Source organism: Callithrix jacchus, chromosome 21 (assembly GCF_049354715.1).
Source record: "Callithrix jacchus isolate 240 chromosome 21, calJac240_pri, whole genome shotgun sequence".
In the NCBI taxonomy this organism is placed as follows: Eukaryota; Metazoa; Chordata; class Mammalia; order Primates; family Cebidae; genus Callithrix; species Callithrix jacchus.
Genome location: NC_133522.1, coordinates 47,165,498 through 47,192,985, shown reverse-complemented (window position 1 = coordinate 47,192,985; position 27,488 = coordinate 47,165,498). Strand labels below are relative to the sequence as shown.

The 27,488-nt window shown below is 45.6% G+C and overlaps 2 protein-coding genes across 3 annotated transcripts in view; both read right to left on the bottom strand.

Moving 5' to 3' along the window:
• MX2 (MX dynamin like GTPase 2) overlaps window positions 1-17,683 on the bottom strand; it is a 68,155-nt gene extending 50,472 nt beyond the window's left edge. The window contains exon 1 of the mRNA XM_054249068.2: window positions 17,549-17,683. The gene's annotated coding sequence lies outside the window, so the exon portion shown is untranslated. The remainder of the gene's footprint in view (window positions 1-17,548) is intronic.
• FAM3B (FAM3 metabolism regulating signaling molecule B) overlaps window positions 2,410-27,488 on the bottom strand; it is a 73,986-nt gene continuing 48,907 nt past the window's right edge. For both annotated transcript variants that reach the window (XM_035283247.3, XM_035283248.3), the window contains exons 5-8: window positions 20,203-20,253; window positions 18,861-18,948; window positions 17,549-17,681; window positions 2,410-2,538 (exon numbers count right to left, since the gene is read on the bottom strand). In XM_035283247.3, coding sequence (XP_035139138.3) covers window positions 2,449-2,538; window positions 17,549-17,681; window positions 18,861-18,948; window positions 20,203-20,253 — 362 coding nt within the window. In that variant the 3' untranslated portion in view covers window positions 2,410-2,448. The remainder of the gene's footprint in view (window positions 2,539-17,548; window positions 17,682-18,860; window positions 18,949-20,202; window positions 20,254-27,488) is intronic.

Sequence of the window (27,488 nt, the reverse complement as noted above, 5' to 3'; positions counted from 1 at the left end):
TGGGCCAGTCTACTGCTTCAAGGAAGAAAGGCCTCAGAGAAGCCGGACAGAGGGACACGAGCAGCTCAGGCCAGCTGAGGGGACCGTCCTCCCTCTGTCAAGGCAGCATTCCTCTCCTGCACGCCCCTCACCGGCAGCCCCGGGAAGAACCAGAGGTGCCTGCACACGCAAACCTCAGGGCCAGGGTTCCTTGTGTTCTGAGCACTAAGTGCTGAGGATGAAGGAATGTCCTACACAGTATCCAAGAGCAGGGGCCGAGGAGGGAAAAGATGCCGCCGCGCAGGCCTCTGTCACAGCTGCCAGGCAGGGCTCTTCCCTCAGCTCCACATCAGGGAGCTTTACAGTGTGCAGCGTGATAAAGAGGTGAGGTCCAGAAGCCCCAGTGCCCACCGTCTGCCCTGCCACACTGACTGTATGGCAGCCAGACCCTGTGTGTGGATGAAGTCCCTGGCCACCTGGAAGCACCTGGAGCCGTCTAGAGCCGCCGTGCACCCACTCTCCCACGGCCTCTCCAATCCCAGGAGATCAAGCAAATGCTTCCCTGGATTAACAGGACAAAGGAAACAGTAAAATGCTACAGGCAGAGTTCTCACCTGGGGTGCGTCCCTCCCCGCAGAGCACAGGAGCAGGGGGTGCACCTTGGAGTGGAACTCCACCCTCTCATCGTCCATGTGACCTTGGTTTGGTTTTTTTGAGATGGAGTCCTGCTCTGCTGTGCAGGCTGGAGTGCTGTGGTGAGATCTTGGCTCACTGCAACTTCCGTCTCCCGGGTTCAAGGGATCCTCCCTCCTCAGCCTTCCAAGTAGCTGGGATTACAGGCATGCGGTACCACGCCCAGCTCTTATTTTCTTTCTGTATTTTTAGTAGAGATGGGGTTTCATCATGTTGGCCAGGCTGGTCGTGAACTCCTGACTTCAAGTGATCCACCCACCTTGGCGTCCCAAAGTGCCGGGAATGCGGGTGTGAGCCACTGCGCCTGGCCTGGCTCTTTGGTGTTTACCTCTTTGTGCCACATCAGCTCCAGTGGCTTAAATCATCATGACCCTGTCACAGGGCGGATGTGAGGGGTGACCAGCAGGGTCCACATTGGGAAGGGAATGTGATTCTTATGTGGACAGTCCCCTTGCCTGGTGTCCACCAGTGGGGGACTGGGCTGGGGGCTGGCAGTGCCCAGTGCCTTCAGAGATGGAATGACAGTCTCCACACTGAAGACCACATTGTGGGGAAACATCAGCGGGACGCGGATGTGAATGGCAATTCATAGTTCCGTGCCCTGGGTGGGGACACAGCAGTGAGCTGCAGGGGCAGCAGAGAGCCGAGGGGCCACCACTGGGTAGGAGGGGCCACTGTCACAAGAACTTCACCGCCCAAAGCCGGATCCCTGGGCGATGCCTGGCCAGGAGTGCCCCTGAGGCCTATTCCATGATAGTGAATTAAGATCAGCGATGCTACAAAAATATAGCAGTTTCAGCCTGAATAAAAACGTGCTTTCCTCCTTTTTTTAAAAAATATATACACAAAAATGTCTGCATTCCTAGGAGCTTAGCACTTATAATAAGGGCCTATATTCGTTTTTGTGGGGCTGCCATCACAAAGAACCACACCTGAGTAGCCTAAACAGCAGAGGTCTGTGCTCCTGCAGCTCTGGAGGCTGGAAATCCAAATCGAGGTGTCAGGAGGGCTGTGCTGCCTCGGAAGTCTCTAGGGGACACCCTGTTCCAGGCCTCTCTCCAGTTACCCGAGGTTTGCGTCTGACCCCCCATTTCAGCACGTGTGGACTTGTGGATCTATTACTGCGTCTTCTAGAGAGTGAGGTGTTCAGTTTTCCTCCCGAGAGCAGCGCCTCCCTCCTGACCCTGCTCAACAGCCTGGCACGAAGGCAGAGACTGTGTCTGGTTCACTCACGTACCCCTGCTGTCAGAGGTGGGCGGCACCCAGGGTCATGGAATGAATGAATACACTCACAGGCAGGACCAGTTCAAGAGCTCGACTTGAACAAGCACATTACCTAAGCCCTCAGAGCGGCCGCTAATTCTCCCAGCAGAAGGAGATGACTGCCGGAAACCAGGATGTCCTTGGTGATAATGGAATAAAGGTTTTCTCTTTGCAGAGCTGTCTGGACCACACAGGGGTCACACCTAGATCTGACCACAACAGGCTTCACCTGAAGAAGCCGTTTCTCCTGACCCTCTGTCCAGCTGGAATCGCATCCTTCCCTTTAAGAATTTCCATTCATTTTCATTTCCTGCTAATTGACATCTTCACTATACAAAATACTGGGATGAAAATACTGCATGTCAAGAGTTGATACAACCAGCAAATGTCCATTGGTTTACAAACCCAAAATTGTCATCACATCTGGACTGTTGGATTTAGAAAAATAAGATTATTGAGTGATTCCAGCTGCACTTGTTTATACAGAATACATTTATTAAGGGCCCTGGAGTGTCAGCTTGGTTCTCTGGGTATGCAGCCTTCTATCTGGATCTCTGCTGGCCAGCCAGAATATCTGTTGTTTTTAGTATCAGAGTGGTTGATCTGTGCAAGGGAAAGAAGAATTTTATTTATTCATTAATCTCATGATAAAGTATTTAATCAGTGTGAGCTGTGAGGAATCATGCAAACACAACCACTTCCTAGATTTGGATTTGCTCCAGCCTAAGCTGGGTGTTTGATTTAAGATACATTTCTTAATAATATATTTTAAAATTGATATATAACAGGCAGCGATTGCTGGCCCCAGTATATAAAAATGTACATATTTTGGGGATATATGTGATAATGTGATATATCCATATCATGTGTAAATATCGAATCAGGTTAACTGGGATATCCGTCACCTTAAATTACCTTTTCTTTATGAGAGGAACATTCAAATTATTCTCCTCTATTTTGCAATGTACAATAGATGATATTTAACTATAGTTGCCCTAATGATCTATTGAACACTAGGTCTTATTTCTTCTAATTATATATTTATACCCGTTTCTTAATAATATTTGAAGTAGGTGTTAATGCAACTCTAGAACTTTCTGCAATGATGGAAATGTTCCATAATCCACCTGTCAAGTGGAGTAGCCCCAGCCACACTTGGTTATGGAGTACACATGGTCCTGACTCAGTGGTTTGACTTTACAGTGGTGCAAAGGAGACAATACATTCAGTAGAAATTATACTCCTGGGACCCACACAACCATTCCGTGTTTCACTTTCAGTCCAGTGTTCAATAAATTCCATGAAACACTCAACACTTTGTTGTAAAATAGGCTTCGTGTTAGGTGATTTTGCCCAAATGGAGGGTACTGTAAGTGTTCTTAGCACGTTGAAAGTAAGCTGAGCATACCTAACTCTTTACAGGCTATTTCGAGTTAATTTTTACCTATAAATAAAAATGAAACGTAGAAGAAGCCTTACAATCCTTGATATTATGGTTGTTTATGTACATACACTGAGCCCTCCCAGACAAGGTTACATTTAATAATCACACATTTTAAAGAACTTCGGAGGAGAAAAGTAGTGTCTCTTCTTTCCCTTGCACAGATCAACCGCTCTGATACTAAGAACAACAGGTATTCTGGCTGGCCAGCAGAGATCCACGCAGAAGATGTGCTAAATGCATTTTCAATTTACGGTATTTTCAAATACAATGCTTTTATTGTGCTGTAAGCTGAAGAGCATCTGTACTTGAAATGTGGATAGTACAACTGATAAACCAAATTTTGAATTCTATTTAATTTTAGTAAATTTAAGTATAAAATGTAAATTTAGCTAGTAGCCACCATATTGGACAGTGTAGCTCTAATGTTTAGTTTTCAACTCTGGGAATAAAACTATGTAATATTTTTCCCCCAGAGTTCTTGTAGAATTCCTTGCTCAGCAAATGTGTATTTATCCCAAAGTAGGTTTAGTCCTCCATATCGTCAGCTCTTTCACAGGTAACAGAGCCCCTTAACGTGATGCTTAAATAAAGCCAGGTGCATTTTATTAAAAACCTTGGAATTCTGGTAATATATCCCTTTCTACATAACAGATTTACTGGGATATAATTCACACAGTAAAAAGTGTACAATTAAATGGTTTTAGTGTGGTCACGAAGCTGTGCAACCATCACCATGGTCAATTTTAAAACACTTTCATCACCCAAACAGGAAACCATGTACCCCTTAGCAGCCAACTCTGCTTTTCCCCAGCTCTAGGCAGCCACTAATCTACTTTCTGGCTCTGTGGATTTTCTCATTCTGGAAATTTCATATGAATAGAATCACACAATATGTGACCTTTTGTGTTCGTTTGTTTCACTTAGCCTGTTTTGAAGGTTCATCATATTGTAGCATGTGTCAGAATTTTATTTCTTTACGTATTTGAGTATATCCATTGTATAGCTATACCTTGTTTTATATATGCATTTCTTACCCATTAATCAGACATTTGGGTTGATTCCATTTTTTGGCTATTACAAAGCAGTTGTTATGCACATTTATGCAGAGGTTTTTGTGGGAACCTATGTTTTCATTCTCTTGGGTATATACCTACAAGTGGAATTGTTGAGTCATAGGGTCACTGAATGTTTAACTTTTTGAGGAATGCCCAGAATGTTTCCCAAAGTAGCTGTAACATTTTACATTTCCATTTCCTCCACTAGTGCATAAGGGTTCTAATTTCTCAATCTTCTCATCAGCACTTCTTATTATGTCTTTTTAAAAATTATAGCCAACCTAGTAAGTGTTAGGGGTTATCTCATTATGGTTTTGATTTGTATTTTTCTGAAAACTAATGATGTTTAGTGCCTTTTCACGTGCTTATTGACCAACCGTATATTTTCTCTGAAGTAACACCTATTCAGATCTTTGTCCATTTTAAATTGGAGTTACTTGTCTTTTTATTATTGAGTTCTAAGAGTTCTTTATGTATTCTAGATTCAGGTCCCTTATTTGCAAATATTTTCTCCCATTCTGTGGTTTATCTTTCACTTTCTGTAAGGTGTCCTTTGAAGCACAAAAGTTGTTACTTTTTAACTTTTAAGTTAAGGGATACATGTGCAGAATGTGCAGGTTTGTTACATAGGTAAGCATGTGCCATGGGGGCTTGTTGTATTATCTCATCACCCAGGTATTAAACCTAGTATCCATTAGTTACTTTTCCTGATTTTCTCCCTCCTCCCACCTTCCAGTCTCTAATAGGGCCCTTTATCACGTGTTGTTCCCCTCTAAGTGACCATGTGTTCTCATCATTTAGCTCCTACTTCTCAGGGGAATGTGTGACACTCGGTTTCCTGTTCCTGCATTAATTTGCTAAGGATAATGGCCTCCAGCTCCATACATGTTCCTGCAAAGAACATTATCTCATTCTTTTGTATGGCTGTATATTATTCCATGGTGTATATGTATCACATTTTCTTTATCCAGTTTATCATTAAGGGGCATTTGGGTTGACTGAGGTTTTTTTTCATATATTGATTGGCCACATAAATGTCTTCTTTTGAAAAGTGTCTGTATCCTTTGCCCACTTTTTGATGGGGTTGTTTTTTTCTTGTAAATTTGTTTAAATTCTTTGTAGATTCTGGATATTAGCCCTTTGTCAGATGGATAGACTGCAAAACATTTCTCCAATTCTGTAGGTTGCTTGTTTGCTCTGATGACAGTTTCTTTTGCTGCGCAGAAGCTCTTTAGTTTAATTCAATGCCATTTGTCAATTTTGGCTTTTGTTGCCATTGCTTTTGCGTTTCGGTTATGAAGTCTTTACCCATGCTTATGTCCTGAATGGTATTGCCTAGGTTTTCTTCTAGGATTTTTATGGTTTTAGGTCTTACATTTAAGTCTTTAATCCATCTTGAGTTAATTTTTGTATAAGATTAACAAAGGGATCCAGTTTCAGTTTTCTGCACATGGCAAACCAGTTTTCCCAACACCATTTACTAAACAGGAAATTCTTTCCCCATTGCTTGTTTTTATCAAGTTTGTCAAAGATCAGATAGTTGTAGATGTGTGGCATTATTTCTGAGTCCTCTGTTCTATTCCATTGGTCTATATATCTGTTTTGGCATCAGTGCCATGCTGTTTTGGTTACCGTAGCCTTGTAGTATAGTTTGAAGTCAGGTAGTGTGATGCCTTTAGTTTTGTTCTTTTTGTTTAGGACTGTCTTAGCTATACAAGCTCTTTTTTGGTTCCATAGGAAATTTAAAGTAGTTTTTTTCTAATTCTGTAAAGAAAGTCAATGGTAGCTTGATGGAGATAGCATTGAATCTATAAATTACTTTGGGCAGTATAGCCATTTTCACAATATTGATTCTTCCTATCCATGAGCCTGAAATATTTTTCCATTTGTTCGTGTCCTCTCTTATTTCCTTGAGCAGTGGTTTGTAGTTCTCCTTGAAGAGGTCCTTTACATCCCTTGTAAGTTGTATTTCTAGGTATTTAATTCTCTTTGTAGCAATTGTGAATGGGAGTTCACTCATGATTTGGCTCTCTATTATTGAAGTATAGGAATGCTTGTGATTTTTGCACATTTATTTTGTATCCTGAGACTTTGCTGAAGTTTCTTATCAGCTTAAGAAGATTTTGGGATGAGATGATAGGGTTTTCTAAATATATAATCATGTCATCTGCAAACAGACAATTTGACTTCCTCTCTTCCTACTTGAATACTCTTTATTTATTTCTGTTGCATGATTGCCTTGACCAGAACTTCCAATACTATGTTAAATACTAGTGGTGAGAGAGGGCATCCTTGTCTTGTGTCAGTTTTCAAAGGGAATGCTTCCAGCTTTTGCCCATTCGGTATGATATTGGCTGTGGGTCTGTCATAAATAGTCCTTATTATTTTGAGATATGTTCCATCAATATCTAGTTTATTGAGAGTTTTTAGCATAAAGCGGTGTTGAATTTTATCGAAGGCCTTTTCCGCATCTACTGAGGTAATAATGTGGTTTTTGTCATTCGTTGTTTAAGTGACGGATTACATTTATTCATTTGTGTACGTTGAACCAGCCTTGCTTCCCAGAGATGGAGCCGACTTGATCGTGGTGAGTAAGCTTTTTGATGTGCTGTTGGATTCAGTTTGCCAGTATTTTATCGAGGATTTTCGCATCGAAGTTCCTTAGGGATATTGGCCTGAAATTTTCTTTTCTTGTTGTGTCTCTGCCAGATTTAGGTATTAGGATGATGCTGGCCTCATAAAATAAGTTAGAGAGCAGTACCGGTTTTTTTATTGTTTGGAATCATTTCAGAAGGAATGATACCAGCTCTTCTTTGCACTTCTGGTAGAATTTGACTGTGAATCTGTCTGGTTCTGGGTTTTTTTTTTTTTTTTGGTTGATAGGCTATTAATTGCTGCCTCAACTTCAGAACTTGTTACTGGTCTATTCAGGGATTCAATTCCTTCTTGGTTTAGTCTTGGGAGGGAGTATGTGTCCAGGAATTTATCCATTTCTTCTAGATTTTCTAGTTTATTTGGGTAGAAGTCTTTATAGTATTCTCAAGTGGTAGTTCATATTTCTGTGGGATCAGTGGTGATAATCCCCTTTATCATTTTTTATTGTGTCTATTAGATTCTTCGCTCTTTCCTTCTTTATTAGTCTGGCTAGCAGTCTATCTATTTGGTTAATCTTTGCAAAAAGCCAGCTCCTGGATTCATCTATTTTATTGAGGGGATTTTTGTGTCTCTATCTCCTTCAATTCTGCTCTGATCTTAGTTAATTTTGTCTTCTGCAATCTTCTGAATTTGTTTGCTCTTGCTTCTCTAGTTCTCTTAATTGTAATGTTAGGGTGTTGATTTTTAGATCTTTCCTGTCTTCTCCTGTGGGCATTTAGTGCTATAATTTTCCCTCTAAAGACTGCTTTAGATGTGTCCCAGAGATTCTGGTATGTTGTATCTTAGTTCTCATTGGTTTCATATAACTTACTTATTTCTACCTTAATTTCGTTATTTACCCAATAGTCATTCAGGAGCACATTGTTCAGTTTCCATGTAGTTTTGTGGGTCTGAGTGAGTTTCTTAATCCTGAGCTCTAATTTGATTGTACTGTGGTCTGAGACACTGTTTGTCATGATTTCCATTCTTTTGGACTTCCTGAGGAGTGTTTTATTTCCGTTATGTGGTCAATTTTATAATAAGTGCAATGCGGTGCTGAGAAGAATGTATCTTCTGTTGATTTGGCATGGAAAGCTCTGCAGATGTCTATTAGGTCCACTTGGTCCACAGCTGAGTTCTGTCCTGAATATCCTTGTTAATTTTCTTCTTGTTGATCTGTCTAATATTGACAGTGTGGTGTTAAAGTCTCCCACTATTCATGTGTAGGAGTCTAAGCCTCTTTGTACATCTCTAAGAATTTGCTTTATGAATCTGGGTGCTCCTGTATTGGGAGCATATATCTTTAGGATAGTTAGCTCTTGTTGTATTAATCCCTTTACTATTATGTAATGCCCTTCTTTGTCTTTTTTGATTTTTGTTGGTTTATACTCTGTTTTATCAGAGACTAGGATTGCAACCCTGCTTTTTCTTCTTTCCATTTGCTTGGTAAATATTATCCCATCCCTTTATTTTGAGTCTATGTGTGTCTTTGCATGTGAGATGGGTCTCCTGAATACAGAACGCCAATGGGTCTTGACTCTTTATCCAATTTACCAGTCTGTGTCTTTTAATTGAGGCACTTAGCCCGTTTACACTTAAGGTTAATATTGTTATGTGTGAGTATGATCCTGTCATTATGATGCTAGCTGGTTACCTTGTCCATTAGTTGATGCAGTTTCTTCATAGTGCTGATAGTCTTTACAATTTGGTATGTTTTTGCAGTGGCTGGTACTGGTTTTTCCTTTCCACATTTAGGCTTCCTTCAGGAGCTCTTATGAGGCAGGCCTGGTGGTAACAAAAATCTCTCAGCATTTGCTTGTCTGTAAAGGATTTTATTTCTCCTTCACTTATGAAGCTTAGTTTTGCTGCATATGAAACTCTGGGTTGAAACTTCTTTTCTTTAAGAATGTTGAATATTAGTCTCCAATCTCTTCTGGCTTGTAGGGTTTCCACAGAGAGATCTGCTGTTAGTCTGATAGACTTCCTTTTTGTGGGTAACCTGACCTTTCTCTCTGGCTGCTGTTGACATTTTTCCTTCATTTCAATGTTGGTGAATCTGATGATGATGTGTCTTGGGGTTGTTCTTCTTGAGGAATATCTTAGTGGTGTTTGCTGTATTTCCTGAATTTGAATGTTGGCCTGTCTTGCTAGGTTGTGAAGTTCTCCTGGATAATATCCTGAAGAGTGTTTTCCAACTTGATTCCATTCTCCCCCTCATTTTCAGGTACTCCAATCAAACGTAGGTTTAGTCTTTTCACACAGTCCCATATTACCTGGAGGCTTTATTTCCTTTCATTCTTTTTTCTCTAATCTTGTCTTCACACTTTATTTCATTAAGTTGACTTTCAATCTCTGATATCCTTTCTTCCACTTTATTGACTTGGCTATTGATACTTGTGCATGCTTCATGAAGTTTTCTGTGTTTTTCAGCTCCATCAGGTCATTTATGTTCTTCTCTACACTGGTTATTCTAGTCAGCAGTTCCTCTAACCTTTTTTAAAGGTTCATAGCTTCCTTGCATTGGGTTAGAACATGTTCCTTTAGCTCAGAGGAGTTTGTTATTACCCATTTTCTGAAGCCTACTTCTGTCAATTTGTCAAACTGATTCTCCATCCAGTTTTGTTCCCTTGCTGGTGAGCAGTTGTGATCCTTTGTAGGAGAAGAGATGTTTTGGCTTTTAAAATTTTCAGACTTTTGGCTGGTTTTTCTCATCTTCATGGATTTATCTACTTTTGGTCTTTGATGTTGGTGACCTTCGGATGGTGTTTCTGTGTGGATGTTCTTTTTGTCTACGTTGATGCTATTCCTTTCTATTTGTTAGTTTTCCTTCTAACAGTCAGGCCCCTCTGCTGCAGGTCTGCTAGAGTTTGCTGGAGGTCCACTCCAGACCCTGTTTGCCTGGGCATCACCAGTGGAGGCTGCAGAACAGCGAAGACTGCTTCCCGTTCCTTCCTCTGGAAACTTCATCCCAAAGGTCACCTGGCAGAGGCTGGCCTGAGCTCTCCTGTATGAGGTGTCTGTCGAACCCTGCTGGGAGGTGTCTCCCAGTCAGGAGACACGGGAGTCAGGGACCCACTTGAGGAAGCAGTCTGTCCCTTAGCAGAGCTCAAGCGCTGTGCTGGGAGATCCACTACTCTCTTCAGAGCTGGCAGGCAGGAATGTTTAAGTCTGCTGAATCTGCACCCACTGCTGCCCTTTTCCCCAGATCCTCTGTCCCAGGGAGAAGGAAGTTTTATCTATAAGTCCCTGACTGGGCTGGTGCCTTTCTTTCAGAGATGCCCTGCCCAGAGATGAGAAATCTAGATAGTCTGGCTACAAGGGCTTTGCCAAGCTGTGGTGGGCTCCACCCAGTTCAAACATTCCAGTGGCTTTGTTTATACTGTGAGGGGAAAACCGCCTACTCAAGCCTTAGTAATTGTGGATGCCCCTCCCCCTCACCAAGCTCAAGTGTCCCAGGTCAACTTCAGACTGCTGTGCTGGCAGCAATAGTTTCAAGCCAGTGGCTCTTAGCTTGCTAGGCTCCATGGGGTGGGATTCACTGAGCTAGACCACTTAGTTCCCTGGCTTCAGCCCCTTTTCCAGGGGAGTGAACAAGTCTGTCTTGTTGGCATTCCAGGCACCACTGGGATATGGAAAAAAACTCCTGGAGAGGATCCAAGATGGCCAAAATGGAAGAGCCATGGAGTGCAATTCCTAGTGAAAATTTAGAGGGAGAGTGATCACCTCATTTCCAAAAGAATTTTTACTGCCCACAGACCAGGAGATTCCCAGGTGGAAAAGTGCCATAAGTCTCCAGCACAGCTGTTTCAGCTGGTGCAGTGGGTCTCCGCACAAAACCTCACACAAATCTGGGCTCCATTTCAACTGGCAACTGGAACGCCTGGGAGACAGAGTCACCCATTCAACTGAAAAAAAGGGGGCTGAAACAGGGAGCCAGGTGATCTGGCTTGGCTGGTCCCATTCCAACAAAGACCAGCAAGCTGAAACACTCTGGACTGAGAGTTTCACAGCAAGCACAGCTGGAGCCGGGATGGTCCCACTCTGTGGGGTGAAGGGTGTCAAAAATTACTGAGGCAGTCTACCACTACTGAGGCAGTCTGCCATTACTGAGGCAGACCATTATTACTGAGGCAGTTCTAACTACACCCCTTTAAATAAAACTGCAAGGAAGTTCACAGGGCAGCTGGGCAGAGCCCACGGCAGCTCAGCAACACCTCTGCTGTCAGACTGTGACTAGGCTACCTCCTCGCTGGGCAGGGCATCTCTGAAAAAAGGCAGCAGAATGACAGAACTTATAAATAAAGCCCCACCTTCCCGGGACAGAACACCTGGGGAAAAAAGGCGGTTAAGAGTTCTACTGCAACAGACTTAAAAGTACCTGCCCAGCAGCTCTGAACAGAACAACGGAGCTCACAGCTCAGCATGTGCACTACTATAAGGGACAGACTGTCTCCTCAAGCAGCTCCCTGACCCCTGAATAACCAAAGAGGCACCTCATAAAGGAGAGCTCAGGCTGACATCTGGCAGGTATCCTTCTGGGACAAACATAACAGAAGAAGAAACTGGCAGCAACCCCTAATGTTCTGCAGCCACTGCAGGTGATCCCAGGCAAGCAGGGTCTGGAGTGGACCTCAGCAGTCCTGCAGCAGAGGGGCCTGACTGTTAGAAGGAAAACTAAGAAACAGAAAGAAATAACTTCATCATCAACAAAAAGGATAACCACTCCGAAACCCCATCCAAAAGTTACCAACTGCAAAAACCAAGGTAGGTAAATCCACAAAGATGGGAAGAAATCAGCACAAAAAGGATGAAAACACCCAAAACCAGAATGCCTCTCCTCCTCCAAGGGATCACAACTCCTCATCAGCAAGGGGACAAGGCTGGATGGAGAATAAGTGTGATGAACTGACAGAAACAGGCTTCAGAAGGTGGGTAATAACAAACTTCTCTGAGCTAAAAGATCATGTTCTAACCCCATGCAAAGAAACTAAGAACCTTGAGAAAAGGTTTGATGAAATGCTAATGAGAATAAACAGCTTAGAAAGGAATATAAATGAACTGATGGAGCTGAAAAACACAACCCAAGAACGTTGCAAAGCATACACAAGTTTCAACAGCCAAACTGACCAAGCAGAAGAAAAGATATCAGAGATTGAAGATCAGAGCAATGAAATAAAATAAGAAGGCAAGATTAGAGAAAAAAGAGTGAAAAGAAATTAACAAAGCCTCCAAGAAACATGGGATTATGTGAAAAGACCCAACCTACGTTTGACAGGTGTACCTGAATGTGATGGAGAGAATGAATCCAAACTGGAAAATACTCTTGAGGATGTTATCCAGGAGAACTTCCCCAATCTAGCAAGGCAGGCCAACATTCAAGTCCAGGAAATACAGAGAACACCGCAAAGATATTCCTCAAGAAGAGCAACCCCAAGGCGCATAATCATCAGATTCACCAGGGTTGAAATGAAAGAAAAAATGCTAAGGGCGGCCAGAGAGAAAGGTTGGGTTACCCACAAAAGGAAGCACATCAGACTCACAGCGAATCTCTCAGCAGAAACCCTACAAGCCAGAAGAGAGTGGGGGCCAATATTCAACATCCTTAAAGAAAAGAACTTTCAACCCAGAATTTCATATCCAGCCAAACTAAACTTTATAAGTGAAGGAAAAATAAAATCCTTTATGAACAAGCAATTGCTCAGAAATTTCATCACCATCAGGCCTGCTTTACAAGAGCTCCTAGAAGAAGCACTAAACATAGAAAGGAACAACCAGTACCAGCCACTCCAAAAATGTACCAAATGGTAAAGAGCATCAACACAATGAAAAAACTGCGTTAACTAATGGGCAAAACAACCAGCTAGCATCAAAATGGCAGGATCAAATTCACACGTAACAATATTTACCTTAAATGTAAATGGGCTAAATGCCCCAGTCAAAAGACACAGACTGGCAGATTGGATAAAAAGTCAAAACCCATTGGTGTGCTGTATCCAGAAAACCCATCTCACATGCAAGGATACACACAGGCTCAAAATAAAGGGATGGAGGAAGATCTACCAGGCAAATGGAGAGAAAAAAAAAGCAGACTTTGCAATCCTAGTCTCTGATAAAATAGACTTTAAACCAACAAAGATTAAAAGAGACAAAGAAGGGCATTACATAATGGTAAAAGGATCAATGCAACAAGAAAAGCTAACGATCCTAAATATATACACACCCAATACAGGAGCACCCAGATACATAAAGCAAGTTCTTAATGACTTACAAAGAGACTTAGACTCCCATACAATAATAGTGGGAGACTTTAACACTCCACTGTCAATATTAGACAGATCAGTGAGACAGAAAATTAAAAAGAATATCCAGGACTTGAACTCAGACCTGGGCCAAGCAAACCTAAAAGACATTTACAGAACCCTCCACCCCAAATCCACATAATATACATACTTCTCAGCACCACATCACACCTACTCTAAAATTGACCACATAATTGGAAGTAAATCACTCCTCAGCAAATGCAAAAGAATGGAAATCATAACAAATAGTCTCTCAGACCACAGTACAATCAAATTAGAACTCAGAATTCAGAAACTAACTCAGAACTGCACAACTTCATGGAAACTGAACAACTGGCTCTTGAATGATGACTGGATAAACAATGAAATGAAGGCAGAAATAAAGATGTTCTTTGAAACCAACGAGAATGAAGACACAACGTACCAGAATCTCTGAGACACATTTAAAGCAGTATCTAGAGGAAAATTTATAGTGATAAATGCCCACATGAGAAGCAAGGAAAGATCTAAAATTGACATCCTATCGTAAAAATTGAAAGAGCTAGAGGCGCAAGATTAAAAAAAAAGCTAGCAGAAGACAAGAAATAACTAAGATCAGAGCAGAACTAAAGGAGATAGAGACACAAAAAACCCTTCAAAAAATCAATAATCCAGGAGCTGGTTTTTTGAAAATATCAACAAAATATACCACTAGCTGGATTAATAAAAAAGAAAAAAGAGAATAATCAAATAGATGTAATAAAAAAAGATAAAGGGGATATCACCACAGATTCCGCAGAAATACAAACCACCTTCAGAGATTACTACAAACAACTCTATGCACATAAACCAGTAAACCTGGAAGAAATGAATAAATTCCTGGACACTTACACCCTCCCAAGCCTAAACCAGGAAGAAGTTGAAACCCTGAATAGACCAATAAGAAGGGCTGAAGTTGAGGCAGCAATTAATAGCTTAGGAACCAAAAAAAGCCCAGGTCCTGATGGGATCACAGTTGAATTCTACCAGACACACAAAGAGGAGCTGCACCACTCCTTCTAAAACTATTCCAAACAATCCAAAAAGGAATCCTCTCCAAATCATTTTGAGGAGCCAACATCATCCTGATACCAAAACCCTGCAGAGACTCAACAAGAAAAGAAAACTTCAGGCCAATATCCATAATGAACATAGATGTAAAAATCTTCAATAAAATACTGGCAAACTGATTGCAATAGCACATCAAAAAGCTTATCCATCACGATCAAGTAGGCTTCATCCTGGGGATGCAAGGCTGGTTCAACATATGCTAGTCTATAAATGTGATTCACCACATAAACAGAACCAAAGACAAAAACCACATGATTATCTCAATAGATGCAGAGAAGGCCTTTGACAAAATTCAACAGCCCTTCATGCTAAAAACCCTTAATAAACTACGTATTGATGGAATGCATCTCAAAATAATAAAAGCTATTTATGATAAACCCACAGCCAATATCATACTGAATGGGCAAAAACTGGAAGCATTCCCTCTGAAATCTGGCACAAGACAAGGATACCCTCTCTCACCACTCCTATTCAATGTAGTATTGGAAGTTCTAGCCAGAGCAATCAGGCAAGAAAGAAATAAAGGGTATTCAATTAGGAAAGGAGGAAGTCAAATTGTCTCTATTTGCAGACGACATGATTGTATATTTAGAAGACCTATTGTCTCCGCCCAAAATCTCCTTAAACTGATAAGCAAATTCAGCAAAGTCTCAGGATACAAAATCAACGTGCAAAAGTCACAAGCATTCCTATACACCAACAACAGAGTTAAAGAGAGCCAAATGAAGAACGAACTGCCTTTCACAATTGCTACAAAGAGAATAAAATACCTAGGAATACAACTAACAAAGGATGTGAAGGACCTCTTCAAGGAGAACTACAAACCACTGCTCAAGGAAACAAGAGAGGACACAAACAGATGGAGAAACATCCCATGCTCATAGTTAGAAAGAATCAATATTGTGAAAAAGGCCATACTGCACAAAGTAATTTATAGATTCAACACTATTCCCATCAAGCTACCAATGACCTTCTTCATAGAACTGGAAAAAAACATTTTAAACTTCATATGGAATCACAAGAGAGCCCACATAGCCAAGTCAATTCTAAGCAAAAAGAACAAAGCTGGAGGCATCACAATACCAGACTTGAAACTATGCTACAAGACTACAGTAATCAAAACTGCATGGTTCTGGTACCAAAACAGAAATATAGACCAATGGAACAGAACAGAGGCCTTGAAGGCAACACCACACATCTACAACTATTTGATCTTTGACAAATCTAACAAAAACAAGCAATGGGGAAAGGATTCCGTTGAATAAATGGTGTTGGGAAAACTGGCTAGCCATGTGCAGAAAACAGAAACTGGACCCCTTCCTGACACCTTACACTAAAATTAACTCCAGCTGGATTAAAGACTTAAACTTAAGACCTAACACCATAAAAACCTTAGAAGAAAACCTAGGCAAAACCATTCAGGACATAGGCCTAGGCAAGGACTTCATGACTAAAATACCAAAAGCATTGGCAACAAAAGCCAAAATAGACAAATGGGATCTAATTAAACTCCAGAGCTTCTGCACAGCAAAAGAAACAATCATTAGAGTGAACCGGCAACCAACAGAATGGGAAAACATTTTTGCAGTCTACCTATCTGACAAAGGACTCATATCCAGAATCTACAAAGAACTAAAACAGATTTACAAGAAAACAAACAAACAAACAAACAAACCCATTCAAACGTGGGCAAAAGATATAAACACTTTTCAAAAGAAGACATGTATGAGTCCAACAAACATATGAAAAAATGCTCATCATCACTGATCATTAGAGAAATGCAAATCAAAACCACATTGAGATACCATCTCACGACAGTTAGAATGGCGATCATTAAAAAATCTGGAGACAATAGATGCTGGAGAGGATGTGGAGAAATAGGAACACTTTTACACTGTTGGTGGGAGTGTAAATTAGTTCAACCATTGTGGAAGACAATGTGGCGATTCCGCAAGGCCTTAGAAATAGAAATTCCATTTGACCCAGCAATCCCTTTACTGGGTATATATCCAAAGGACTATAAATCGTTCTACTATAAGGACACATGCACACGAATGTTCATTGCAGCACTGTTTACAATAGCAAAGACCTGGAACCAACCCAAATGCCCATTGATGATAGACTGGACAGGGAAAATGTGGCACATATACACCATGGAATATTATGCAGCCATAAAAAAAACAATTAGTTCACGTCCTTCGTAGGGACATGGATGAACCTGGAAACCATCATTCTCAGAAAACTGACACAAGAACAGAAAATCAAACAACACATGTTCTCACTCAAAGGTGGGTGTTGAACAATGAGAATACATGGACACAGGGAGGGGAGCATCACATACTGAGGTCTGTCAGGGGGGACTAAGGGAGGGACAGAGAAGAGTAGGAAATTGGGGAGGGATAACATGGGGAGAAATGCCAGATACAGGTGACGGGGAATGAGGCAACAAACCACATTGCCATATATGTACCTCTGCAACAATCCTGCATGTTCTTCACATGTACCCCAGAACCTAAAATGCAATTATATATGTGTGTGTGTGTGTGTGTGTGTGTGTGTAAAACAAGACAACTCCTGCAATTAACTCAGTGTCTGCCCAAATGTCCGCCCAGTTTTGTGCTTGAAACCCAGTAGCATAGACAGCTGAGGGAATCTCCTGGTCTGTGGGTTCCAAAGACTGTGGAAAAGCATAGGATTTGGGCCAGAGTGCACCATTACTTGTGGCTCAGTCCCTCACATCTTCCCTTGGCTAGGGGAGGGAGTTCCCCAACCTTTTGCACTTTCCAGGTGAGGCAATGCCCTACCCTGCTTCAGCTCACCCTCCATGGACTTTACCCATTGTCTAGCCAGTCCCAGTGAGATGAGTCAGGTACTTCAGTTGGAAATGCAGAAATCACCCACCTTCTGCATTGATCTCACTGGGAGCTGCAGACCAGAGCTGTTCCTATTCGGCCATCTTGCCAGCCACCGACAAAACTCTTATGTTTAAAGACAGGGATTTATAACCCATCAGGAACATTTTCAAGTCACAGCACTTACTACCACTTACTATACACACCATTGGTGGGAAAGGACACTTAAAAACCACTCACCTTTTCTCTCTCAATTTCTGATGGGAGTTCAAAGCCTTTTGCTGCGAGAAATACCCAGGAAGACCTGAATTTCATGTTCCTGATTTCTCTACTTCCAAGTGCTTCTATGGCATTCTTGGCATCATCCTTCAGTCTGTGGGACAAAGGGGAAAGCATGTGAACATCTCAGGGAGATGTTTGTGAACACTTCAGGGAGCCGTGGATGGGAGGGGAGCTCTGCTCTGGGTGTGTTACGCCCTGCGTCCTTGGACAGAGGTTTCTAAACACAGCTATCTCCTGCTGCAGTGCATGACACGCAGTGGCGGCCAAGAGGCACACAGGCTTGTTGAAGATGTCACATTTCTAGTTAACCACAGGACATCCAGAGCCACTTCAGACCTCAATTTTGGGAATTCTACTTTTCAATTCTGGAAAGCCCTTGTGCTTTGGGCTGAATCACAGGCTCGCACTCAGCCAACACAGTTTTTGGCTACTGCTCTGCCCCTTGTTTACTGACCACAGAATAAAGTGGAGAGGAGTTGCTGAAAGACAGAAGCAAATGTCAAACCACCTCCTTTTCATAACCAGAAAGTCAGCACCATAAAGGAGAAAGAAACGTCAAACAGCACTGCCACTGCAAACAGTGAGATCTACAGGAAGTGACAGGAGGGAGAGAGGAAAGGAAACAAGGAAGTTTGGATTGTTCTGAGTGAGTCACTTCAAAGTATGTTCCAAGGAACCTGGGTTTGGTAAGACGCTCCATAAAGAAAGGAACCTGAGGTCAGAGAAGTTGGGGAATGTTGTGGTCAGCAGCCCTATCTGGGAAATTCACAACAGCAACAAGCACTTTGAAGCTTCTTAGAAACTCTGCAGCGAAGACACAAGTTCACTTAATCAGACACACTCTGAGAAGCACTGAGCTACACCTACCTCTCGTATTTCTTTATTATTTTCCTCTTTCTCTAGGGAAATTATTCCCATTTCCTTTCACATTGCTGTAAGTACTAATGCCACCCTGGGTTTAGGATTTCTGCCCAGAGGTTCGTTTTTCTGTCCTAATTATGGTCAGCAGTGGCTTTGTCTTCATTCCTGGAAATACTCCTTTGATTTAGATTCTAGTACTGCTGTGCTCCACTGGTCAGTGATTTTATTTTATTTTATTTTTAAAGAAATGCAATCTATTTTGTCATGATTTTTATTGTTTTTCCTTAGAGAAGTACTTTACTCCTGGACTTTCTGGTTGACCCCAGAGGATGTCACTGAGGGACCCTGGCATTCCCTGCCCCAGCTGGCTTCTCTTGCCCACCGCTGTGACAAATCCACACCCGCTCACCTTGTGCTTCCGTCGTCATATGTCACCATGAAGAGCAGAGATTTTGAAGGAGCACTCTGAATAAACTCTGTCATCGGTCCGGAGTTATCTGTTGGGTGATGCAAGTCGGTTTTAGGGTCTTTGCTGTTCATTGAACCTTGGGCTCTGGGCTTCCTCTTGCACCTGCCTTCTGTGCCCACTCTGAATCCTCGGACTTCTAGCACTTACCCCTCAACCCTGCAGATGGTGTTCTAGGGTTGAGCACTGGATGTGTAAACATTCACAGGGGTACCATGGGGACTATCTGGGGTGAGTGGCACAGCGTAGAAGGAATACAACTATGCAGAACACTTGCAATAGGTATTCAGGGTGGTAGTGAAAGGGGGTCAAGATAAGGAGCTGTTATGACCAACAAACAAGAGAAGTGGAGCCCCTGGTGGGGGGCGAGGAACCTCCTTAGAAATTAGATCATAAAGATTCTATTAACTGAACTCTCAACAAGCAGCAGGCTGTGCAGAACAGGTGGAGTGTTCTCTGTGTTAACTCACAAAGAGCCACATCCACACCGTGACTGTGGAGCAGAGTGACCTTGCAATCACACCGATGTGTGCAGGAGAGAGACTGCCATAGAACTTAAATACAAGAGTTGTGGACTAGGGGCAGGTCTGTGCTGAGACCCACCTGTGCCTTATAAAGTAAAGGTAAAGCTCGCCATGTGGCTCATTGTTTCCAGTTCTGCTTGGGTTATCTGCAGAGCACAACTGCACCCTTCTGTTCGGTGGATACAGGCATTTTCTATTCCTCATCTTCACTATCTTAAAAAAAAAACTTGCTTTTGAAACTCTCAGTACAAATAAAAATAAGAGAGGATAGTATATCCTGACCAACTACTGTAGTCAAGATTCAGTGCCCAGGAAGGGGGAGACCATTGAGAAAGACTGGGGACGCGTGGGTTCCAGAAATGCTCGCCCTGGGCCCAGCAGAGGACCGAGTCGCCAGAAGTCATTGCGGCAGCTTTTAAAGGATGATGATATTGAGGGCGGGATGCTGGTGGCCTTATTTTACATATAATGTATTTGGCATTTTCTAAAAAAGGCTTTTTTCTCTTTCTTATTATATCACGAAGACTAAAAAGAGGAAAACTGTAATAGAAGAAAAGACATTTCTGGGTAATGCCTTCAAATGGCCTATGAATTTAATCAGAGCTCAGGAGGGTCTAGAGACCACTCTGGATTACTCAGGGGAGTGCTGGCAATTTTCTAGTAGACAGAATAAAAGATGGTTGGCATTTCTTCTTTGTGCTTTTTAATCTTAATTTTATGTTTCAAATTCATTTGAATTTTAACAGAAAAACTTTCCTTACCACCTTCATACATATCAAAACACCTTGCTGCTGTCACATTCCCGGTTACATCTGAAAATAAAATAAACAGAATTTTAAAGGAAAGTTCACAGAACCGGGGCACACTGGTGGCACTAGGGCCTGGGGAAGAACATATTTCTTCCCTGTCTGTCTCCAGGAAGCACCCCTCATGTGATGACCCAGCCTGCAGAGACAGGGCTGGCCCTTTGAGGAGAGTCCCCGAAACCAGGCCAGAGGAAAGTGTGGGAAGTTGTGCTAGAACTTCCTTCCAGTTTGCTTTGGGTTACACCTGATGGAACACTAACACCTCCCCCACCCACCTCATCCCACAGAAACACCAGACTCTTCACCCAGGCCTTCTTCCCACAGAAACACCAGAGCCCCCTCACCCAGGCATACCCACCTCATCCCACAGAAACACCAGACTCTTCACCCAGGCCTTCTTCCCACAGAAACACCAGACTCTTCACCCAGGCCTTCTTCCCACAGAAACACCAGACTCTTCACCCAGGCCTTCTTCCCACAGAAACACCAGACTCTTCACCCAGGCCTTCTTCCCACAGAAACACCAGACTCTTCACCCAGGCCTTCTTCCCACAGAAACACCAGAGCCCCCTCACCCAGGCATACCCACCTCATCCCACAGAAACACCAGACTCTTCACCCAGGCCTTCTTCCCACAGAAACACCAGACTCTTCACCCAGGCCTTCTTCCCACAGAAACACCAGACTCTTCACCCAGGCATACCCACCTCATCCCACAGAAACACCAGACTCTTCACCCAGGCCTTCTTCCCACAGAAACACCAGACTCTTCACCCAGGCCTTCTTCCCACAGAAACACCAGAGCCCCCTCACCCAGGCCTTCTTCCCACAGAAACACCAGACTCTTCACCCAGGCCTTCTTCCCACAGAAACACCAGACTCTTCACCCAGGCCTTCTTCCCACAGAAACACCAGACTCTTCACCCAGGCATACCCACCTCATCCCACAGAAACACCAGACTCTTCACCCAGGCCTTCTTCCCACAGAAACACCAGACTCTTCACCCAGGCCTTCTTCCCACAGAAACACCAGAGCCCCCTCACCCAGGCCTTCTTCCCACAGAAACACCAGACTCTTCACCCAGGCCTTCTTCCCACAGAAACACCAGACTCTTCACCCAGGCCTTCTTCCCACAGAAACACCAGAGCCCCCTCACCCAGGCATACCCACCTCATCCCACAGAAACACCAGACTCTTCACCCAGGCCTTCTTCCCACAGAAACACCAGACTCTTCACCCAGGCCTTCTTCCCACAGAAACACCAGACTCTTCACCCAGGCCTTCTTCCCACAGAAACACCAGAGCCCCCTCACCCAGGCATACCCACCTCATCCCACAGAAACACCAGACTCTTCACCCAGGCCTTCTTCCCACAGAAACACCAGACTCTTCACCCAGGCCTTCTTCCCACAGAAACACCAGACTCTTCACCCAGGCCTTCTTCCCACAGAAACACCAGACTCTTCACCCAGGACTTCTTCCCACAGAAACACCAGACTCTTCACCCAGGCCTTCTTCCCACAGAAACACCAGAGCCCCCTCACCCAGGCCTTCTTCCCACAGAAACACCAGACTCTTCACCCAGGCCTTCTTCCCACAGAAACACCAGACTCTTCACCCAGGCCTTCTTCCCACAGAAACACCAGAGCCCCCTCACCCAGGCCTTCTTCCCACAGAAACACCAGACTCTTCACCCAGGCCTTCTTCCCACAGAAACACCAGACTCTTCACCCAGGCCTTCTTCCCACAGAAACACCAGAGCCCCCTCACCCAGGCATACCCACCTCATCCCACAGAAACACCAGACTCTTCACCCAGGCCTTCTTCCCACAGAAACACCAGACTCTTCACCCAGGCCTTCTTCCCACAGAAACACCAGACTCTTCACCCAGGCCTTCTTCCCACAGAAACACCAGACTCTTCACCCAGGCCTTCTTCCCACAGAAACACCAGAGCCCCCTCACCCAGGCCTTCTTCCCACAGAAACACCAGACTCTTCACCCAGGCCTTCTTCCCACAGAAACACCAGACTCTTCACCCAGGCCTTCTTCCCACAGAAACACCAGAGCCCCCTCACCCAGGCATACCCACCTCATCCCACAGAAACACCAGACTCTTCACCCAGGCCTTCTTCCCACAGAAACACCAGAGCCCCCTCACCCAGGCATACCCACCTCATCCCACAGAAACACCAGACTCTTCACCCAGGCCTTCTTCCCACAGAAACACCAGACTCTTCACCCAGGCCTTCTTCCCACAGAAACACCAGACTCTTCACCCAGGCCTTCTTCCCACAGAAACACCAGACTCTTCACCCAGGCCTTCTTCCCACAGAAACACCAGACTCTTCACCCAGGCCTTCTTCCCACAGAAACACCAGACTCTTCACCCAGGCCTTCTTCCCACAGAAACACCAGACTCTTCACCCAGGCCTTCTTCCCACAGAAACACCAGACTCTTCACCCAGGCCTTCTTCCCACAGAAACACCAGAGCCCCCTCACCCAGGCCTTCTTCCCACAGAAACACCAGACTCTTCACCCAGGCCTTCTTCCCACAGAAACACCAGACTCTTCACCCAGGCCTTCTTCCCACAGAAACACCAGACTCTTCACCCAGGCCTTCTTCCCACAGAAACACCAGACTCTTCACCCAGGCCTTCTTCCCACAGAAACACCAGACTCTTCACCCAGGCCTTCTTCCCACAGAAACACCAGAGCCCCCTCACCCAGGCCTTCTTCCCACAGAAACACCAGACTCTTCACCCAGGCCTTCTTCCCACAAAAACACCAGACTCTTCACCCAGGCCTTCTTCCCACAGAAACACCAGACTCTTCACCCAGGCCTTCTTCCCACAGAAACACCAGACTCTTCACCCAGGCATACCCACCTCATCCCACAGAAACACCAGACTCTTCACCCAGGCCTTCTTCCCACAGAAACACCAGACTCTTCACCCAGGCCTTCTTCCCACAGAAACACCAGACTCTTCACCCAGGCCTTCTTCCCACAGAAACACCAGAGCCCCCTCACCCAGGCATACCCACCTCATCCCACAGAAACACCAGACTCTTCACCCAGGCCTTCTTCCCACAGAAACACCAGACTCTTCACCCAGGCCTTCTTCCCACAGAAACACCAGACTCTTCACCCAGGCCTTCTTCCCACAGAAACACCAGACTCTTCACCCAGGCCTTCTTCCCACAGAAACACCAGAGCCCCCTCACCCAGGCATACCCACCTCATCCCACAGAAACACCAGACTCTTCACCCAGGCCTTCTTCCCACAGAAACACCAGACTCTTCACCCAGGCCTTCTTCCCACAGAAACACCAGACTCTTCACCCAGGCATACCCACCTCATCCCACAGAAACACCAGACTCTTCACCCAGGCCTTCTTCCCACAGAAACACCAGACTCTTCACCCAGGCCTTCTTCCCACAGAAACACCAGACTCTTCACCCAGGCATACCCACCTCATCCCACAGAAACACCAGACTCTTCACCCAGGCCTTCTTCCCACAGAAACACCAGACTCTTCACCCAGGCCTTCTTCCCACAGAAACACCAGAGCCCCCTCACCCAGGCATACCCACCTCATCCCACAGAAACACCAGACTCTTCACCCAGGCCTTCTTCCCACAGAAACACCAGACTCTTCACCCAGGCCTTCTTCCCACAGAAACACCAGACTCTTCACCCAGGCCTTCTTCCCACAGAAACACCAGACTCTTCACCCAGGCCTTCTTCCCACAGAAACACCAGAGCCCCCTCACCCAGGCATACCCACCTCATCCCACAGAAACACCAGACTCTTCACCCAGGCCTTCTTCCCACAGAAACACCAGACTCTTCACCCAGGCCTTCTTCCCACAGAAACACCAGACTCTTCACCCAGGCCTTCTTCCCACAGAAACACCAGACTCTTCACCCAGGCCTTCTTCCCACAGAAACACCAGAGCCCCCTCACCCAGGCCTTCTTCCCACAGAAACACCAGACTCTTCACCCAGGCCTTCTTCCCACAGAAACACCAGAGCCCCCTCACCCAGGCCTTCTTCCCACAGAAACACCAGACTCTTCACCCAGGCCTTCTTCCCACAGAAACACCAGACTCTTCACCCAGGCCTTCTTCCCACAGAAACACCAGACTCTTCACCCAGGCCTTCTTCCCACAGAAACACCAGAGCCCCCTCACCCAGGCCTTCTTCCCACAGAAACACCAGACTCTTCACCCAGGCCTTCTTCCCACAGAAACACCAGACTCTTCACCCAGGCCTTCTTCCCACAGAAACACCAGACTCTTCACCCAGGCCTTCTTCCCACAGAAACACCAGACTCTTCACCCAGGCCTTCTTCCCACAGAAACACCAGACTCTTCACCCAGGCCTTCTTCCCACAGAAACACCAGAGCCCCCTCACCCAGGCATACCCACCTCATCCCACAGAAACACCAGACTCTTCACCCAGGCCTTCTTCCCACAGAAACACCAGACTCTTCACCCAGGCCTTCTTCCCACAGAAACACCAGACTCTTCACCCAGGCCTTCTTCCCACAGAAACACCAGAGCCCCCTCACCCAGGCATACCCACCTCATCCCACAGAAACACCAGACTCTTCACCCAGGCCTTCTTCCCACAGAAACACCAGACTCTTCACCCAGGCCTTCTTCCCACAGAAACACCAGACTCTTCACCCAGGCCTTCTTCCCACAGAAACACCAGACTCTTCACCCAGGCCTTCTTCCCACAGAAACACCAGAGCCCCCTCACCCAGGCCTTCTTCCCACAGAAACACCAGACTCTTCACCCAGGCCTTCTTCCCACAGAAACACCAGACTCTTCACCCAGGCCTTCTTCCCACAGAAACACCAGACTCTTCACCCAGGCATACCCACCTCATCCCACAGAAACACCAGACTCTTCACCCAGGCCTTCTTCCCACAGAAACACCAGAGCCCCCTCACCCAGGCATACCCACCTCATCCCACAGAAACACCAGACTCTTCACCCAGGCCTTCTTCCCACAGAAACACCAGACTCTTCACCCAGGCCTTCTTCCCACAGAAACACCAGACTCTTCACCCAGGCCTTCTTCCCACAGAAACACCAGACTCTTCACCCAGGCCTTCTTCCCACAGAAACACCAGACTCTTCACCCAGGCCTTCTTCCCACAGAAACACCAGACTCTTCACCCAGGCCTTCTTCCCACAGAAACACCAGAGCCCCCTCACCCAGGCATACCCACCTCATCCCACAGAAACACCAGACTCTTCACCCAGGCCTTCTTCCCACAGAAACACCAGAGCCCCCTCACCCAGGCCTTCTTCCCACAGAAACACCAGACTCTTCACCCAGGCCTTCTTCCCACAGAAACACCAGAGCCCCCTCACCCAGGCATACCCACCTCATCCCACAGAAACACCAGACTCTTCACCCAGGCCTTCTTCCCACAGAAACACCAGAGCCCCCTCACCCAGGCATACCCACCTCATCCCACAGAAACACCAGACTCTTCACCCAGGCCTTCTTCCCACAGAAACACCAGACTCTTCACCCAGGCCTTCTTCCCACAGAAACACCAGACTCTTCACCCAGGCCTTCTTCCCACAGAAACACCAGACTCTTCACCCAGGCCTTCTTCCCACAGAAACACCAGACTCTTCACCCAGGCCTTCTTCCCACAGAAACACCAGACTCTTCACCCAGGCCTTCTTCCCACAGAAACACCAGAGCCCCCTCACCCAGGCATACCCACCTCATCCCACAGAAACACCAGACTCTTCACCCAGGCCTTCTTCCCACAGAAACACCAGACTCTTCACCCAGGCCTTCTTCCCACAGAAACACCAGACTCTTCACCCAGGCCTTCTTCCCACAGAAACACCAGACTCTTCACCCAGGCCTTCTTCCCACAGAAACACCAGAGCCCCCTCACCCAGGCCTTCTTCCCACAGAAACACCAGAGCCCCCTCACCCAGGCCTTCTTCCCACAGAAACACCAGACTCTTCACCCAGGCCTTCTTCCCACAGAAACACCAGACTCTTCACCCAGGCCTTCTTCCCACAGAAACACCAGAGCCCCCTCACCCAGGCATACCCACCTCATCCCACAGAAACACCAGACTCTTCACCCAGGCCTTCTTCCCACAGAAACACCAGACTCTTCACCCAGGCCTTCTTCCCACAGAAACACCAGACTCTTCACCCAGGCCTTCTTCCCACAGAAACACCAGAGCCCCCTCACCCAGGCATACCCACCTCATCCCACAGAAACACCAGACTCTTCACCCAGGCCTTCTTCCCACAGAAACACCAGACTCTTCACCCAGGCCTTCTTCCCACAGAAACACCAGAGCCCCCTCACCCAGGCATACCCACCTCATCCCACAGAAACACCAGACTCTTCACCCAGGCCTTCTTCCCACAGAAACACCAGACTCTTCACCCAGGCCTTCTTCCCACAGAAACACCAGACTCTTCACCCAGGCCTTCTTCCCACAGAAACACCAGACTCTTCACCCAGGCCTTCTTCCCACAGAAACACCAGAGCCCCCTCACCCAGGCCTTCTTCCCACAGAAACACCAGACTCTTCACCCAGGCCTTCTTCCCACAGAAACACCAGAGCCCCCTCACCCAGGCCTTCTTCCCACAGAAACACCAGACTCTTCACCCAGGCCTTCTTCCCACAGAAACACCAGAGCCCCCTCACCCAGGCATACCCACCTCATCCCACAGAAACACCAGACTCTTCACCCAGGCCTTCTTCCCACAGAAACACCAGACTCTTCACCCAGGCCTTCTTCCCACAGAAACACCAGACTCTTCACCCAGGCCTTCTTCCCACAGAAACACCAGAGCCCCCTCACCCAGGCATACCCACCTCATCCCACAGAAACACCAGACTCTTCACCCAGGCCTTCTTCCCACAGAAACACCAGACTCTTCACCCAGGCCTTCTTCCCACAGAAACACCAGACTCTTCACCCAGGCCTTCTTCCCACAGAAACACCAGACTCTTCACCCAGGCCTTCTTCCCACAGAAACACCAGAGCCCCCTCACCCAGGCATACCCACCTCATCCCACAGAAACACCAGACTCTTCACCCAGGCCTTCTTCCCACAGAAACACCAGACTCTTCACCCAGGCCTTCTTCCCACAGAAACACCAGACTCTTCACCCAGGCATACCCACCTCATCCCACAGAAACACCAGACTCTTCACCCAGGCCTTCTTCCCA